Source organism: Dermacentor variabilis, chromosome 6 (assembly GCF_050947875.1).
Source record: "Dermacentor variabilis isolate Ectoservices chromosome 6, ASM5094787v1, whole genome shotgun sequence".
NCBI classification, from domain to species: domain Eukaryota; kingdom Metazoa; phylum Arthropoda; class Arachnida; order Ixodida; family Ixodidae; genus Dermacentor; species Dermacentor variabilis.
Window position 1 is genome coordinate 159,851,853 of NC_134573.1, and position 18,852 is coordinate 159,870,704.

Consider the following 18,852-nt stretch of genomic DNA (forward strand, 5'->3'; position numbering starts at 1 on the left):
CGCCGAGCCGTCGTCACCCAAAAAAGAACCAATAAAAACGCGGCGAGGAGGAGTGTTCCAAAGGTCTCCGTACGCGAGGGACTCGGCCGTTGAGGGAGCCACGCCTCGGGACAGCTTAGATAAGGCTTTGCGGCGCCGAGAGTTCTTGGCCCGTTACGGAATTATTTCGACCGCTGCGAGTCGTTGACCAGACGGACAAAAACTCGACACCTTTCCGCGAGCTATACGCTGTCGGCGACGGGGGAACGAGCACTGAGACGGAGGACTTCGAGTGACAGCTGTAGCCGTGCGTCGCGATGGAATTCCTCCTAACCACGCTGTTGGGTGAGTGATCACGAACGCGGTCTACGCCCTTGCGTTGAACGTTGGGCGCCATGGTATAGCCACCTTCGTCGTCGAGCGTATGATGTGTGCAACAGCGCCTTCGCGTTACTGTTCGTTCTGCGAAAACACAATGACCATCATAACGTGGAGCAGCTGATGTTCTTTGCTGTTATTGTACAGATACTAAAGGGAGGACAACACTAACGCCGATAATATCACGTATACGTCGAAGCCTCTTCGGCTTTTCAATGTATAGGGCCTAAAAAGACATTTTAAATTACTTCTAGCAGTAACAAGCAACAATTCCTAGCGGTTACTACTAGACTAGTTAGCGTACTTCATTTTTTCTTTCTTTTCTTCCCTGCATACCACAAATAAAACATGGCGCCTTGTTCTTTGCTCATTTAAGCAAAGGCGAGAACAAATTGACAACAAGAGTCCCTGGACGCAAGAACTCTTGTGGTATCTCCCCTGATTCGATGCAATGTAAAAATTCGATAGGTTTATCACTGGATAGTTTGAACGTAAACCTAGCACGTCGGACGAGCTCACATTGGGCGGCTTTACCTCCGCGGCGACTTGAACGTCAAGTTTAGGCTTGACGCTAACAAATGTGTCTCGAAGATTTCTGTACAGCAATAAGACAGCCCTTTGTCTCGTGAGTGTACAATGGATACTCTTTAGGAGGAACTTATATCCATACGAATATCCTATAGTAGCGAAAATGCAGAAGGGGAACAATGGAAAACAGACGCGTTACGCATGGCGGAAACGTTTACTCACAATAGATAAGGACTCGGGCGCGACTGCGTCCATGGCTTCCAGCGTTGTGAGTCACGCTTCTTGTGAAGCGTCCGTGTCGATCTGCTTCACCTCGTTTTGCCGTCTTGCAGGCCTTATTGCCGTTGTCGCTGAAGTTACCGCTCAAGGTGCCGGTGGATACGACTTCAACGCCCAGAGCGAAGGGCAGCTAACCGGTGAGTTGCACCAACATTACTATGCAACCCTACGTTTATTTTTATTTTTTTAGGGAACGTATGAGTGCACCTTGAATCAAGACACATGCTGCAGCTACAAAACTGCAAGTCATCCTGTGCCAACCTGACTTTTTGACACATATATGTCTATATAATATTGGAGGGTCAAATGAAATAACTGATGCGCCTTCACAAAACGGCTGGAACAACCAGGGAATTCAGCACACAATCGCTGACTTTGATTTTAAGGTCAGATCGCAATGCTTGTTTTCAGGCTGCTTGGAAGATCATAGTCTGCAGTCAAAGTTGGCAATTTAATTTTGGGATGTCAGACACACAAACTGTTTCTCAGCATCAGCGTGTCAGTTGTCCGTGTGCATGAACGAGGGAGTGCACTGTCTTGAACAAAGCAGCTGTGAAAGATAACTTTGCAGTGTCTGCTACACTGACAACCATGAGGAGACAGAAGAACATCATTGTGTAGTGCGCAAAAATAGCAATCGCCTGACGAGTACTTGTACATGTTCAATAGAAAAGCCATTGCAAAGCGTTCTTGTTACAGCTGGCTTTTTATATTTCGTAGAGAGTACTTGAAGACATTTTGCGTCATGAAGCTTGTGCTAACTTGCTTGACCGGTTATATGAATTTGTAAAAAGATCGCTTCCTGCATGCTATATAGAAGTGCACGTGTTCAATGCCACATTGGACGAGTACAGTATACGCGCGTACAATATTCACAAGCACGGGCACGGCGACTGTGAAACGTCGTATAATTGGCAAGTGATTCGAGCTTTAAAAGCCTGCCATTCTGGATCGCTCAGGATGTCTCGTATGCGTCGGAACGCCTCGAGCGGAGCCACTCCGAGCCTAACTTAAGCGCGCAGTGCCGCTTCAAAATTGTGCACAGTGTATAATCTCATACAACTATCATGACATTGTTATTGACGCCAACTATAATCTGCTGCACATACTATTAAACCGCGTCAGCTCATTGCCCCAGACAATGTGTATATACATGGGCAACCAGTTATGGTAGTACACTGAAAAAGAAAACAAAAGAAGAAAACATTCCGACGTGTCGTGGCACTAGCATATACTAGTATACTAGTATATATACTAGTATATACTAGCTTTCGGATTGAATTTCAACCCTGCAGCTGCTTGGGTGATGCGTGTTATACTTTACAACGCTCGTGTTACATGCCTCGTCATATCCAAGGAGGTTGGTTAGATCATACAAGGAGGTTTAAAATGGTTATATCTGTCCCATGTACGTACACTCGGCCACAAAATTTTACGGGACACGAAATCTGAGACAAAGCTGAATACCTGCGCATGCCTCGCAACGCAGCCTATAGCATTCGCATTTACAGACTCTACTAGTATATGTGATGGACATTGCGATGTGCGGTTTTACTGACTACTGTTGCAGGCTGCTCGGAAATTGAACGTTTTCTGAGATCCTGCGATTCGCAAGCCGAGTGGCCGAGTGTACGTGCTACGAACCTTTTGGGGAAGCTAAAGGAACATCATGTCGGCACGCAATAATCCTTCACGCAAAATCCTACCTCGTAACTCTTACTGGTCGTGCTAGTTGAAGTAGGATAGAAGGCATAAGCCGACAATGAAACAATTTCTTATTCTGCAGATACACTGTGCTTTTTCACTATTTCCGAAGAAATATTTAGATAAGATCTGTGAAGGAAACTTGCAAGAGTCATGTAGACGGCAAAGACACGCATGTCCGTCGCCACAGATTTGTGCATGCGATGGGAAAGAAACAGTTGTGGAGTTTTCAAAATCAACGACATGTTAAAGGGACGCTAAAGATAAAAGTAAGTTAAGCTGTACAGACCCTTTTTATGCTTACGAACAGGCTTCCCAGAATACTTCCGGTTAAGCCCTCTGGAACAAACAAGTTACAATAGCCTCTAAATTCACAGAACCCTCCAGCTGGCATCAGTTTTGCTGTAAAGTTGGAATGTTGGACAAGAGAGAGAGAGAGATAGCACTTTATTTACACCCGTCAGAGAGTATGGGTGATCGGGTGAGACGCAGCTCTCCCTATCACCGTCTACCTCCCCCCTAGACGTCGGCCGGAATCAGTTGGCTTCCGGCGGCGGCCTGGGCTTGACGGATGGCCTGTTTTTGGGCTTGCTCTTCCTGGCTATGGAGGGAGGATTCCCATGACTCTCTGTTTCCATGTAGGCCGTTTAGTGCTGGGCAAGCCCAAAGCATGTGATTTAGCGTTGCTGTGCCTTCACAGTTTTTACATTTTGGAGAGTGCACCTCAGGATGCCATTTGTGCAGAATATACGGGTTTGGGAAGGTACCTGTCTGCAGTTTTCGCCATATTACCTCTTCCGGCTTTGTGAGAGATCTATGGGGGGGAGGCAGAGTTCTCCTCCCCATTCTGTAGTGTTCTAGAATTTCTCTGTATGTGGTTAACTCTCGCTTTTTGGACAGGAAGTAATCTGCCTGCGCTGGGGCCCGGTGTGTGAGTCCTCGGGCGACCTCATTGGCGATCTCGTTCCCTGTGAGTCCACTATGAGCGGGTGCCCATATTATCCTAATTAGGTCGTTAGGTACGTTCTCCTTGCCTGCTTGCAGAATTTTGCCGGCCTCTTTGGAAACCTTACCTTTGTCATAGGCTTTGATTGCAGTTTTAGAATCGGTGATGACTATTCTAGTTGATGGGTGTGTGATTGCCAGGGCAATCGCCGCCAACTCTGCCTCATCTGGTGAAGAGTGTCGTACGCTACAGCTAGAGACTAGCTCGCCTTTGTCGCTCACTACTACTGCAGCATAATGCCCTTCTGGGTATTCTGCCGCATCGGTGTACACTACCCCTTGTGTTTGGAGGAGGGAGCCTTGGAGTCTTTGGACCCTGCTTCTCCTGCGTTCCTTGTTGTGTATGGGGTGCATGTTTCTTGGGATAGGGGTTATTCTTAACTTGTTAGCAATTTCTTTGGGGATGACGGTTATCCTATCACGTGAGTCTGGGTTTTGATAGCCCAGGTTTCTGAGGATGGATCGGCCCGTTTTGCTGCCAGTTAGTCTGATATATTGTGCCGTGAGTTTCGCCTCGCACATTTCCTCTAGGGTGTTCGACACTCCTAGGTTCAGAATCATCTCGGTTGATGTGCATGCTGGTAAACCTAGTGCTGTTTTGACACCTTTCCTGATGAGAATGTCTACCTTGTCTCTCTCTGCTTTAGTTGTTTTTAAGTACGGGATAGCGTAGGTGATTCTGCTAATGATGAAAGAATGAACGAGCCTAAGTAGGTTTGCCTCTTTCATCCCCGCGTTTTTGTTTGCTATCCTCCTGAGAAGCCTGCATGTTTGGTTGGTCGTGGCGTCTAGTCGGTTAATTGTTTCGGTGTTTCTCCCATTTTGTTGTATCCACATACCCAGTATCCTGATCTTGTCCACCCTTGGTACCGGGGTGTTGTTGACCAGGAGCTGGATATTGACCTGCTGCTTGCCCATGATGAGCATCTCCGATTTTTCCGGCGAGCATTTTAGCCCTATGGGTCTCAGATAGCATTCCGTTTCCCATATTGCCCTTTGTAGGGTGCCTTCTATTTGGCCATCGCTCCCCCCTCTGGCGACCCAAAGGGTGAGGTCGTCAGCATAGAGTGTGTGGCAGAGGCCTTCTATCTTTCTGAGTCGTTCTGGCAGCCCGATCATTGCAATGTTGAACAGGGTAGGGGAGAGCACTGATCCCTGCGGTGTTCCCTTGTTGCCTAGCTTAATGTTTTTTCTTATAGTGCCCCCGATTTCTATGTTCACCGTTCGGTCCGTGAGGAAGCTTTTGATATAGTTGTATAGCTTGCTTCCAACATTTAGGTGACTGAGGTGTGACAGGATCGCTCTGTGTTTGACGTTGTCAAATGCTTTGCTGACGTCCAGTCCGACTATGACTCTCGAGTCGCTAGTCTTCCGTTCCAATACTTGTTCTTTGAGTTGTAGCATGACGTCAGTTGTGGACAGTTGTTGTCTGAAACCAATCATGCTGTCTGGGTAGAGTTCCTTACTTTCCAAGTAATCGTTGAGCCTAGTCTGTATGACGTGTTCCATGAGCTTGGCTACACAGGAGGTTAACGAGATTGGCCTAAGGTTCTCAAGTTTGAGTTCCTTTCCTGATTTGGGGATGAGGACTAGATTTGCTGTCTTCCACTCCCCGGGTATCTCCCCCCGTTCCCAACACTTTTGAAAGAATGCTGTCAGTTGCTGGAGGGAGTGGTCATCGAGGTTTCGAAGCATCTTATTGGTGACCCCATCTGGGCCAGCCGCGGTTTTTCCGCTGAGCCTGTTTAAGGCAGCTTGGACCTCTCTTAAGGTGATTGGTTGGTCCAGCTCTTCGTTGTTTTCGCCACTGTAGTCGGGCAATGTTTCGGTGTTTGTTTCTCCTATGTACCTGTCTTTAATCTGGTTTATCATATCCTCCTCCGACCCCTGGAAATTGTGGGTTAGTCGTTGCATTTGTCTCCTGGTCTCAGCTTTGGTGTTGTCTGGGTCTAAGAGGTGTCTCAATAGTTTCCAGGTGGTGACGGAGCTTAATTGACCGTCTAGTCTATCGCAGATGTCGTTCCAGTGTTGTCTATTTAGGGTTTGGGCATGGCTCTCAATTTCCTTGTTGAGAGCTGCTATTCTTCTTCTCAGGTTACGGTTGCCCCTTTTTTGGGCTAGCTCGGTTTCTGCTTCGTTTTTCTTCTGCCACAGCTGTCTCATGTGGCTATCAACCCAGTTTTGTTCCTCATCTAATTCTACTTCCTCCTCAGCCTCTTTGCACGCCCGCTTGATGCCATTGGTCCATTCAACTATGTCGGTGATCGCCCCACAATCCGCTCCATTGGTTCGGAAGGACTGCCAGTTGATAGATTTTAGGATTTTTCTCTCCCGTTTGATGTTTACTCCGTGTTGGACAACGATCTCTATGATTCTGTGGTCACTGCCCAGGTTCTCTCTCGTGTTGTGCCAAGTAGCCTCAACGTCCGCTCCGACCATGGCCAGGTCGGGGGAGGTGTCGAATGACACGCTGTTCCCCTGCCTTGTCGGTGCGAGTGGATCGTTGAGGAGTGTTAAATTGCATTTTATCATAGCGTCCCATAATTCCCTTCCCTTTATCTGGGAGTGGTGGTATCCCCATGCTTGGTGGGGAGCATTAAAATCCCCTACTATTACGAGACGCTGCTTACCCTGTGCTAATGCTTGCGCCTTGACAAAGAGCTCCCTGAAGCCACAGCCTTTCCTTAGTTTAGGAGAGCTGTAGACGTTTATGACTAGCAGGCTGCGTTCTTTCCGCCTCTGCGGTATAATCTCCGTTAACACATAGTCAATCTGCGTGCATCCTACCTCATGCTGTATGACGGTGATATTTCTCTTCACCAGGGTAGCAGTCTGAGTGTTTGGCGACTGGCCTGGGTATGTTTTGTATCCGCTGAGTTTAGCGTTTTTCCCACACTCTTGCAGCGCGATGATGTCGGGACCATCGCATCCCGCAAGGTAGGCTTGGAGAACGTTTCTTTTTTTTATAAAGCCCCTACAGTTCCATTGCCACATTGTGTTTGCCCTAGTGTTGAGTCTGGCCATGATTCAACCGCAGAAGGAGTTGGTTTTGCTGTTCTGCCAGTTGATCAAGTCGAGTTCCCATTGGGATGACTAGTTGGCTGAGCTGGGCTGAGAGTTGGTCTATCCTCTCCGCGTTACGCTGGGTAGCTATGGCCGCCTGCTGTACTACCTCTTTGAGTTGCTGCATGTCTACCTCAAGTTTTTCTGCCCTGCCCTCTGCGATTTCAAGGCCCGAAGCGGTCTTTTTAACTCGCTTTTTCTTTGGTGGTGCAGATACCTCTTGCTCTGATTCGGACGACTTATCGTCCATGGCATCCTGACGCGCTGCCGGTTTTCTAATGAGTTGAGCCTTGAGCTCAGTGTTCTCCCTTTGCAACTCGATAACGTGATTACGGAGCTCCTGCATCTGAGCTACTGTTTGCTCCTGGTAAAGTTTCCATTGCTCCTGTTGCTGTTTCATCATTTCGTGTTGTTGTTTCATTTGCTCTTTGAGCTCCCTCACTATGTCAGAGTCATGGGAATTCCCCGCTTCCCAGCCTACCTTTTTGATGGTTGTTGTCCCTTGCTTCTTTGGCGGGGTGGGGGTGGCCTGCTGTGGTAGCCTCGGAAAGGATGCTGACCGGCGGCGCTCCTTGCTCGTGGCCCGCGTCTTGCTAGCGTCCCGCCGGCTGCGATGCTCTGGTAGTTTCTTCTCCTCCTCCTCCTGTTGCTGCAGCTTCTCCCATTGTCGTTTCTTAACGATGTATGGCGTTCTGAAGATCCCCTTGCAGGTTCTGGCGCCAGTGGGGTGCGGTTGGCCGCACAGCTTGCAGGTGGGGTTGCAGTCGTGTCCCTCGCTTGGGTTGGGGATGCCGCAGCCTCTGCATTTCTCTTCCTTGCTCTCGCAAACGTCGGAACGGTGTCCCAGGTCTCCGCACTTATAGCATACGTCGTACTTTTTTTTGTACAAATAACAGTTCAGGATGGCACCTAGACATTTGATTTTCCTCGGTACCTCCTTGGTGGCGAATGTGAGCATGATGGTCTTGCTCTGTCCTAGTCGCCTGATCTCCAGCACCTTGGGGTTCTCCTCATGTTCTGCTATCCCCTGCGTGATCTTTTGCAGTGAGGTCTTTAGTCCTATGCCGTGGATGACGCCTCTCGAGAAGTCGTCGGGTACTGCCAGGTGAACGGTTACTTCGTGCACTTTTCCTTCAATCTCCAGGTTTGTGAGGCGTAGGAGCTTGTCTCTTGCCTCCGTGCTGGGGGTGAAGAAGACCAAAATTCCTTGCTTCTCGTTCTTGACGAGCTGGCACGCCTTGTTCCATTCAATCTTCGCAGTTACATGTATGGCTTCGGTCAGGGTTGGTCCATCGTACTGTTTGACTACCATGCCTCCCTTGGGGCGGAAAATGATTCTCCATCCATTTTCGGGAAGCTTGACTTGGTTCGAGGCGATCGATTTCTCCGCTTGCTGTCTGCCGTCGCGCTTCGCTGATGGTGGTGGGGTGTCTTCTGAGACGCGCTTGGCGTTCCGTGCCCATTTCTCCTCGAGGTTGCATTTGTTGAGTACTGTGATCCAATCCGGGGCGTCGAGCTCGCCCTGTTCGGCGCTGCGACCTTCCACGGTGATATTCATTCCTTCTGTTGGCTGCCGCACAGCTGACGCGGCGGCACCGGGGGCTTCGGTAAGCCTTAGCCCACGTTAGGCCTAGTGGCCGGCGTTCGTGTTAGCGCGTCGGCACCACGGCTGGCAGACGTGTGGCTCTAAGGTGGCGAAAAATCCACTTACGGACCAAACGCTGGTGTCCGCAGAGTCCTCGCAGCTTCCGATTGATGATTTTAACCAGCTCTGGTCGATCCGTCAACATTTGCCGCTAGAAATCACTGCAGGAAGACAGAGCCGACGTGATACACGTCCGCTCGTCACGGCCCCCTAGCGGCGATCCGTTGGACAAGTGAATATTATTGCTCAGTGCAACAAAAAAAGCCCATACTTAAGATCGACGCATGGCACGCTTTCTTCATATCTGAACACATGAAGAATATACGCCTACAGTAAACTACGCGACAAAATACTTCTGTTTTATTGGCTAACTTGACTGTCAGAAATGCATGACCGGAAGTTTCCTGGGGTCATGAACGCACTGCTGCCACAGTGTGGACAAAAAGTGTCTATAGTAAATTGTCCTTCTGCAATTCAAAAAGAAAAGGAAAGAAACTTTTACCGTAAAAGGAGGTTTGGTAAACCAGAAAAGACGCAAAAACAAAAGACGGGTGGCCCGCCGGCGCCTTGAATTTCCACGCCGTGACGTGATGAATTTTGACGGCGTATGCATGTCCGAGCTTAGTTAATTGTTCATCGGTAAAGATGTGCGGAATCGTACTCTAAAGGAGCCAAAGACTGAACATAGCTAGTTTAGAGAACCTTAACTAGTCCACAGCGGCACAAGCATGAAAAAATTATATTGAAACCCACGACGTCACAGTGACGTAGCGCTGGCGTAGTTCCGGCGCGCAATCTTAAGAAATTGAAATATAGCTTTCATTTTCTTTTCTTGCTCTACAAGTGAACTTCTTACCGTGAAATTAACAAAAAATAACGTTTGAAGAACCTAGCTGGCGGTTTCACTTACTAGAAGTGGGATTTTACTCCTACGTTGTGTCGCGCAGTCGTCATGTCCTCAAGCAACCCAACAACGTGTTTAGAGACACCTTTAAAGACACCTTAAGGACACACAATGCCGGCGTGGACCAGCATCCCAAAACGCTTTCCACCGACGAAGGGCGATTGTACAGTGTGCCACGGGTGGTCAGGATTTCTCTTCTACAACAATATCGAAGGCTTTCGCAATCAATGGTCTTCATAGCGACATATTTTTAACGCAGGGCTCTCAATAATTCCTATGCCAAGAGAGTTGAAACTAAGGCGGCAAGAAATGCGTTACCTCGGTCTGTGGTACCTCAGACGGAAAGCGAAGCTGCGGACAAGATTTCAAACTAACTGTCGGGTGAACTCGACCGAGTAGTGTGGCAGTAAACAAAAAAAAAACGTATTTAATGAGAGTATGGCCTCAAGGCCAGCGACGGGTTAGGTTGAAAAAAATATTGCCACGCTCGGCTGCCACAGCGGCGAGCCTTAATCCGGCCTCCCACATGTAAGAGAGGAGCGTGTGATATCACAGAATACCTGTGATATGAGGTGCCGTTCAGCCATGCCTGCAGTGGGCCGTGTTCGTCTTGCACGCCAGCTTTGGCTTAGGCGGCATGACGACGTCTGATATCAGTAGTAGCTGGGCAAGTTATTTATTTATTTATTTATTTATTTATCTATTTATTTATTTATTTATTTATTTATTTATTTATTTATTTATTTATTTATTTATTTATTTATTTATTTCATCAGGCGACAGCGTCTGAATCCTTACACTGAGGCTAGTTGTGTATCCATGCAGAAATACAAAGAAGAATAAACGATGCAGACACGGGAACAGTCATTTTTTTGTATTACATTAAAAGGACATAGTTCGTGATTAAGTAAAGCAACTTTGTAATTAAGTGGAGCAACTTCGTGAGAAAACGTAAACAGAGAAAGAGAGAGATTTTGTCGCATTGGCAGCAGCTTGTGTCGCAAGCGCGACATCCTTTACTTCTGAAACAGGGAGAATTCTGTCGTGACGACAGCACCATCTGGCGTCGCGACAGCAAGCCAGTAAGCTTGCGTCGGAAACCTCTGCAGTACCTTGTCCCTTTATCTGTCGTCTATTACGTATTGGTTTGACATATCTTTCCCACACATGCAGGCCAGCTTTCACCCCTGCAAGTGGCCGGAATTTCGATGGTGGTCGTCGCATGCCTTGGTGCTGCGGTCGTGTCCATGTTCTTCTGCTACTACGTCTACAAGAAGAACAAGGAGAACCTCGCCTTGCCCAGATACTGAACCATGACGAGAACCGTCGGACGAGGGACGACCTTTTGATGTACATATATAGAACTACATAATCATTCTTTTCATGCGCAGCTTGAGCCTTCTTTCATCCTTTATTGTTTTTTCACCTGAATAAAGTTCCTTTTGTACGATTCAGTACGCTGAGTTTTGAAACGGTGATGGACGTCTATCACTCTACCAAAAAAAAAAAATAAGCAGCAATGAATATAATTATGTGGTTTTACGTGCCAAAACCACGATTTTATTATCGTACACGCCGTACTAGGGGACTCCGCATTAATTTCGACCGCCAGGGATTCCTTAACGTGCCCCCCATGCACGGTACGAGGGCGTTTTTGCATATTACTCGCATCGAAATGCGGCCGCCGCGACCTCAAGGTATATCACGCCCACCTACGTATGCCTTGAGGCAGCTTATAATTTAATTATGGAGTCGTACGTTCCAAAACCATTTTCTGATTATGAGGCACGCCTCAGTGGAGGACTCCGGAAATTTCAACCACCTGGGGTTCTTTGACGTGCACCTAAACCCAAGTACACGGGTGTTTTTGCATTTCGCCCCCATCGAAATGCGGCCGCCGGGACCGGGATTCGATCCCGCGACCTCGTGCTCAGCAGCCCAACACCATGCCACTGAGCAACCACGGCGGGTGTAGCTCATACAAGCATTGATGCAGTGCGCATATGGCAAACTAACACAAACGTTTGCAGGTCATACTTCAAATAAGCCGAGCAAACAAAAATTAGCAGCAATACAGTCATATTGCGCAGCATAAAGAAGTTGAAATAACCGCTGTGGCTCCGGTCACACATGCAAGGGCACTCACTGGTCCCGTCCAAGTACGTACGCCATGCTTTTACGTAACACATTACATGTAATTGACCAATTACATGATTGGTAGTTTTGTAATTGACAGATTACCTTTTTTTCATCGGTAACGCTCACCGTAATTCAATTGCTTCGTTGTTTTCTCCTTCTTTTTTCTGCAAGCAGTTAAATTGTTGATGATTGCAGTTGTAACAGGCAACACAGCTAGCTTTTGTGTACTTGAAGTATTAATAGTACAACCCCCGTGGTCGTGCCACGTAGAAGCCTCGCGGATGCGCAGATTCAGACAGGCAAACACCGGCGCTCTGTCTGCATTGCCGGCCCCACATTCTGCATTTCGCGAATAGGAGCGCGTTTTTATGTGGCGCAATGGCGCCACCATGTCTGAGCGCTCGTATTCAGCCAGTTTCAACCTAACAGTCAGGGGATGAACGACGAAATTTTTGAAAATCAATGTGTGAAAGGATGCAGAGGACGCACTAAAACAACCAGGCCAGCTCGTTCTATTCGCGTTAGTTGTTCTATGTCGATGAAAGTCTGGAGGAACTAACGTAAAAGTAATTTATTACATTTTAGCAATTGTTCAATTCATTTGGTGGGGCAGCTATTACATGATCACTAGTGATCGATTGAATTTTGTGTAACGTGAGTGATTGTAATTTCCATTTGTTATTTTTTGCGGTAACGTGCACAACTTTGGCTTCTACGCGTACAAACAGTTGCCGAAAATTCAACTTACGATTAATTAACATGTCCTCCATCTCATATCGCTACAGAAGGCAATATTACAGTTCGCACTTGACCATTCTTACATTTGCTGCTCTGCATTCAGTGAGGTAGCACAAGTTCGGCCGCGGCTTCTAAAGCGAAAGCTTTACTAACCGCGTCCAGGCGAGTTTCGCCGTCGTCAGCAGTTTGAACTTCATTTGACCGTAGCTGCGCCGGAGCCTTGGCAACGCATGACGTCACTCGCCGCGCCGAGCTCCGCCGTCGTCACCGGGTTGGCGCATGCGCTCTCCGTAGCATGGTCGCCGCCTGACCACGTGACTCTCCGCGCGCCTGGCCAGGCGTTGGCCTGGCTAACCTAATCAACGCGAGCGTGGCCATGGATGAGAGCGAGGCTGGGCCATCGGTGTTCTGTGGCTGGGCCGTCTTCTCTGAAGGTTGCGCGGGAGTGGGAGGCTGTGGGAGGCTTTGAGCCGTCGTCGCCAAGCGGCGTCTGACCATCCCGCCGATATCGCCCGGCGAACTGCTTCACTGGAGAGGATCCGGAATGCAACAGGCGTCGCACCGTCGAAATCAATGTAGCGACCGCGTTCGCGCCCTGTCAGTTTGTGCTTCGACGCTGCGCATGTTCGCGGCGTCTGTTTGCATGTCTAGCACTTGCGCTTTCTCTGTGGCACAACCGGTGTCGCAGCGTCGAACGATGCGTGTCTAACCAAGCCTAATCACAGACATGTATAGCCACCGACCAATGCACAGCCGTCATACCTGGCTTAACGATGATTGCATACCTAAGTATAATAATTACAGCTAAATCGAAGGTTAACCAAGTGAAACCAAGACTTAACCAGGCGAAACCAAGCTTTCGCTTTGCATATCCAGGGTTAGCTGAGCTAAGCCGCAGCAAATTTTATTTAGAGCGAAGCTGTTTATGGGGGGGGGGGGGGGCTAGCGTTCCGTGCATTTTTCGTGTCCGTCAACAAATCTGTGAGCAAAAGCTATCATCATCAGCAATGGCTCGTGTCACTGCTCGTGCGTTCGTGTTCGTAGTCTTCCACAGCTGACTCAGTTACCGCTCATCATGCCAGCGTTCCCATACTGCCCCTCCCTCTGCGAAGGCGCTGACGACATTGCCCCACTGCCAGAGGTGCGGTGATTTCGGCCACAAATTATTCGCCTCAGTATACCGCGATATGAAAACACGAATGTATATAACAAATGTATAACACTGATGAAAGCGGATGTATAAAAATTAATACGTATGCGTACCTTTCGTCACGATGACCACCGAACAAGACAATAAATGTGTTCGCACCTATGTTCAAAATTCTGTGTCACCTGTTTGTCGTGTGATACACCGCTTCGCATGGTACGTCATCCACATTCCTGAGTGGAATGGCTCAGGATATTTTTTTTCTTCGCAATTTAAGCTCAGGGTAGGCGCTTTCCGTTTTGCTGAGAACAAGCGAAGAGAACGCTAGAGGCATAGCCTCCGAGATAAAAAATAATAACAATCCGCACTATCGCAGCCATAGAGGAAGAGTCACAGTCACAGAGGTCATGCGAAACCATGCATGCGTGTGTCTGTGGCGGTATATGGGAGTTGGACCGCGCGTAAATAACTACACTGCTTGCCAGTCAATTTCCGACCTGTTTCACTACCACGAGGAATCGATGGCGCAACGCGGAGCCACTCATACATTTATTATATCCCCCTTTTCAATGTTTTCATGCAGAGCGACGCAGTGTGTGCGATGTGAATGACAAAAGTTCTGTGCAGCGACAAGGACAGAATGGATGTTGGCGCAATTTATATTCATACATGCAGTGCAGCCGTGCAAGCAGCCATTACACATTATTTTGGCGACGGCTCACTCAGGAAACCAAGCGGGAATTTGCATCGTGGGAGAGCAAGTGTGAAAATGGTTCTTCGTTGGCATCATGGTTTGCTCGCGGCAGCAGAACAAGTCAGGAAGAGACATGTATATATTATATATATTTTTTTTATTACCCAGCCCCAGACATTCTAACACTGCGACAACTTTCTAAGTGCGCAAGATTTCATGTGTCTTGCGAGATGGCGCCGTTCCAAAGTTGCAAGTGATTGCAAGAGGGCGTCGCACCGTAAACGCCTCTGCCTGAATTCGCAGTGCCATCGTCAGCAGCGGAGCCGTACCAGTCGAAGCAAGCCGAAGAAAAATCCTAGCGGATTCGTGCTGTGGAGTTGGTCGAGTTGGTGTTGTGACGGTTGTCTGACGATTGCTGGCGGTGGTTCCGTGCCCATGTTCTCTCGATAAATAATGACGAATGGTTAGTATTCGTGTCATCGAGTTCGTGCACAGAGTGCTCACCTGACGAAAGGTATTCACCGATACGCATACATGAAATGAGGATAAATGGCCTTATCGCTAACAACTTTACCGTAATGCGACGTGTTCGGCACGCAGCAATTCCCATGAACTTGTAGTTTTAGCTTCCCAGTCATGGTGCAACGCGACTAGTATTTTGGTACTATATTGCTCGATGATAGCAACACGAGCATCGATAACTTTTTTTCGTTAGTTTTTAGCGACTGAATCTTGTCTTGTACAGGCAGCATCATTCGTTGTTCAGTTGTCAGATATTTTACTCGCATAAGCAGCTGTAGCTTGCCCCAGCATACATAGAATTATTTGCACTCTTGCAGCGTACACCTTCGATGGCCTGGTGGTGTTTGGACTTTTGGTGATTTGCACCTGCGCTTATATGCGCAGAGTTCCCCGGCTGAAGCAGTGGTTTCTTTCTGAGAAGAAGGGATTTTGGGGCGTATTTTACAAAGGTAAGAACAAAATTTAAAAAGTTGCACTTCCAAATGAAGTAAAACCTGCTCCTTGGTACTGTGACTCTATTGCTTTGCTGAGGATAAAGAAGGGGATCGTGAGTATATCATGATCTTAAATTAACTGACCATTTGCCGTTTATATTTTTGTGACTTGCGGGAAATCTGTTGCGATATGCCATTGCCGCATTCACGTAAATGCGGCTGCTAAAAGAGCAACAAGCTTTCTTTCACTCAAGGCCGGCAGGAACTCAAATATGACAACCTGGTTTTTGTTGGAGTGTTAAGCGTAAAGTAAGCCCATATCATATTCATATATGATTAATATTGCTATATATCATGACCACTTACTCGCACAAGGCAGGCAGTGTTCATTAATTTCGTAACCACCTTCAATTATTCTTACCTTTTACAAAGGAACAAAACTTTCGGGACATATCAGGTTTAGCCTAATTATCAAAGAACTCTTTCAAGGTGCAAAAATCAGGAATGATAGGTCTCCACCCGTAAACATAGGACCCAATAATGTTTCGTGCTTGTATAAAAGTGTGTGCTATGCAAACAATACAGGTTCTCAGGAATATCCAGTGAACCATAAGGGCAAGTGAATTTTTGGAAAGAGCAGCGCTTGCGCCATCTTACCCCTGTTATGTTCATTTTTTTGTAAATGAATGAATGCTAAATAAAGATTGCGATTGAGATCACTAGTATATGCTATGTGTCATCTAACTTTAGCAGGGACCAATTTAGTGCGTCTCAGTGGTTTTTTTTTTCTTTTTTTCGTGTCAGTTATTGTGTTTTGTTATTTTTTCCAGCATCAGTTATAGGTACACGACTGCACTTCTTCGTCTCTCTGAGCTGTGTCCTGGCTGGCTGTTACCTGCTTTTCATTAAGTGATTGTGAAAGAAAGAACTGTTGAAGATGCTTCTGTTTTGCCCGACCTGCTCCAACATTCTCATTGTAGAGGAAGGCCTCAATTGCTTTCGGTTTGCCTGCAACACATGTCCATATGTGCACAACATTAAGCAGAAGATGTCAAACCGCAAGTACCCGCGGCTCAAGGATGTTGATGACGTGCTCGGGGGTGCCGCTGCATGGGAGAATGTGGATTCAACTGAGGAAAAATGTCCCAAGTGCAGCCATAGCCGCGCCTATTTCATGCAGATTCAAACACGATCAGCCGATGAGCCCATGACTACATTCTACAAGTGCTGCAGTCCTCAGTGTGGGCATCAGTGGAGAGACTGACCACTTTCTTCTTTTATTTTCTGTGTCTTGGATGAAATGCTGCATGCATATAACAGCAGCATGGTTTCTTTATGCTGCATTCTGCAAGAAAATAATATCTATAATATAAGACAAGAAAATGGATATTGTACTTCTGTGATTCCTCATTCTGGTTTAAAAATGGATATCCAGTAGTGGCACGCATGGTGGTGTTGTGGTGCCTGTCATTTCTGAAGGAAGTCATTAATGTTTTTGTCTCATTGGTCTATCTGAAGTTATCATGAATAAAGAAGGCTCTTTCAAGAAAGTACATTTTTGTAAGGTGTGCCATGCTTTTATGTGTTTGGTGATTAAAGGATATTGAAGTGTCATAGACTGCATGGGCAAGATGTATGCCTGGAATTTGTTTAATATATGTTGAAAATGTGAGGGGAAGTGTGTGCTAAGCTCTGTGCCTTCAATTTGTACCTTGTGGCCACTTACACAGAAGCCTAGACGTTTTCAACTGAGAGGATATGCCCAAAATGTGTGAAGGTTGAACAGAATTCATTGTGACCACAGTTCTCGATTACATCAGGTTGTATGTTGTTATGTAAAGAACCGCAGGTGGTCCAAATTTTCGGAGCCCCCACACGGTGTGCCTCATAATCAAATCATGGTTTTGGCACGTAAAACTTCATAATTTAATTTAATTATAGTCAGTGACAACCTATGAATGGATAGAAAAATCTGCAATCTGATGCTTTGGCACGTAATATGCAATAATTTAATTCTTTATTTTCTTACGTGGCAGTGAAACCCTGTCATAACAAAATTAGAAGCAGCAAGTTACGTGAACACTGTCAATGTAAAATATATTGCTTGTATCAAACTAAACATGAAACATACTCAATTCTAAGCAGGTACCACCTAACCATACCTATTTGCACTTCTGGCACCATTTACAGTGTCTGAAAATAAGCAACATTGAAGCATTCTATTTTTCGCCAACAATACACTTAGCATCATCCTTGTGATTGTGTCACCACAGTAACTTGACAGCTGATGAAGCCTTAGAATGAATTATCATATAGAAGGACACTAAAGGAATATATTAAGTCGAGCTTGGCGTGTAAAACCCCACAATTTTATGGACAGATTCTACCTAGAAGAAGTCTATCATTGTTTTCTGTATGCCCATATATTGCTTTGTTGCATAGACTATTGCCACCAAAGGTTCCGTTGCTGGTTCTCAACAGATGAGTTAACGTAATCTCCCTCTATGCCTCTCTGTAAATCAGAAAGTGCTGAAGTCACATGAGGGGCACCATATTCTACAACAGGTGGCACCACTCTGATTTTCCATTTTCATCATTTCCTGGCTTATATAAGCACTGTTCTCACTACAAATGATGAATTCATCATTACAGAAGCCCAATCTTTCAATCTAGCTCAACACAATATTTTCCACAATATATTTCTGCAACTGAAAGTACAAAATGCCTGCCAAAAACCTCTAATTTAGAAATGTAGATACGAATAGCCTTGCTTCCTTGAATTATTTGTGCATGAACTGGCAGGAGCTGTTCCCAGAAATTACTTATTAAGGTTATCATTGAAAGATAAATGGCATTGGATTAGAGCACCTCAGCTGAGTGTGACTCGTGCACAAATCTATGACATCAACAGCCAGTTGAAAACTAATCTGAATATGTCATTGAGAAACAAGCCAAAAGCCTTTCCAAGATAGCATTATCACCTGAAATGATAGAAGAATATATTCCAGTCTTTATCACAGTACCTGAATATGCAAACAATTGACTTTGTTGTATAATTAAAACAGCTGTGAGCTGTGCACACATTGCACATTTGTGCTTTTCATAAAGAAGGAAACCCATATTTGTAGTACAACGTCGACCTGGCATTACAGTGGAACTTTGACTACTATCTACGTTAATGACAAGCTCTCAGCTCTGAATGCCATGAACATAAAAGTGCCTTTGCACGAAAAGCTTGGTCGTTGAATTAGTGGAAACAATCTATTCTTGGACAGCTGAAGCAAAGGATTCGGTACTCTGCAAATGTAAATCACAGTGGGCGCATTTTCTTGTTAAATAGATCCCTTAATTCGTTAAACTTGATGCTTATCAGCTTACAACGAGCTCTGTACACAAGAGCCTCCAAACTATAGGCTTGGACACCACTCCAATCTCGTCAAAAGGCCATGCAACAGATTTCATAGGTGTGACTCCGTGTTGTGCTGAGCCCCCCCCCCCCCCAATACAAACAGATATCTCGCACATTAAATAGTCTCGCCAGCTCGGATAACAATGCATGTTTTGCAACTTCCAATAATGTTTCAAGGGCCAATATCTTGAGTTGAAAACAGCAGGGAAAAAGTTATGTTGTGCTAGAATGTGGCACTATGTAGCTGGTGCTCGCTGAATCTGGCAGTGGTGCTGATGGGTTCG

The 18,852-nt window shown here is 46.5% G+C and overlaps 2 protein-coding genes across 4 annotated transcripts; both read left to right on the top strand.

The window, feature by feature from the left end:
- The first annotated feature begins 76 nt into the window (after positions 1-76).
- LOC142585576 (uncharacterized) lies at positions 77-10,939 on the top strand. Its single transcript, XM_075696443.1, has 3 exons — positions 77-324; positions 1,218-1,301; positions 10,659-10,939. The coding sequence occupies exons 1-3, from the start codon at positions 297-299 to the stop codon at positions 10,793-10,795; spliced, it is 249 nt and encodes an 82-aa protein (XP_075552558.1). The 5' UTR covers positions 77-296; the 3' UTR covers positions 10,796-10,939.
- Positions 10,940-14,526: 3,587 nt separating this feature from the next.
- On the top strand, positions 14,527-16,712 carry LOC142585577 (DNA-directed RNA polymerase III subunit RPC10-like). 3 transcript variants are annotated; one of them, XM_075696445.1, is made up of 3 exons: positions 14,527-14,666; positions 15,110-15,174; positions 15,990-16,712. In XM_075696445.1, the coding sequence occupies exon 3, from the start codon at positions 16,097-16,099 to the stop codon at positions 16,421-16,423; it is 327 nt and encodes a 108-aa protein (XP_075552560.1). In that variant the 5' UTR covers positions 14,527-14,666; positions 15,110-15,174; positions 15,990-16,096; the 3' UTR covers positions 16,424-16,712. The 3 variants fall into 3 exon arrangements, with proteins under 3 accessions (XP_075552560.1, XP_075552561.1, XP_075552559.1); XM_075696446.1 differs by having other exon boundaries at positions 14,528-14,666; positions 15,043-15,174; positions 15,990-16,221; XM_075696444.1 differs by having other exon boundaries at positions 14,554-14,717; positions 15,043-15,174.
- Positions 16,713-18,852: the final 2,140 nt, after the last annotated feature.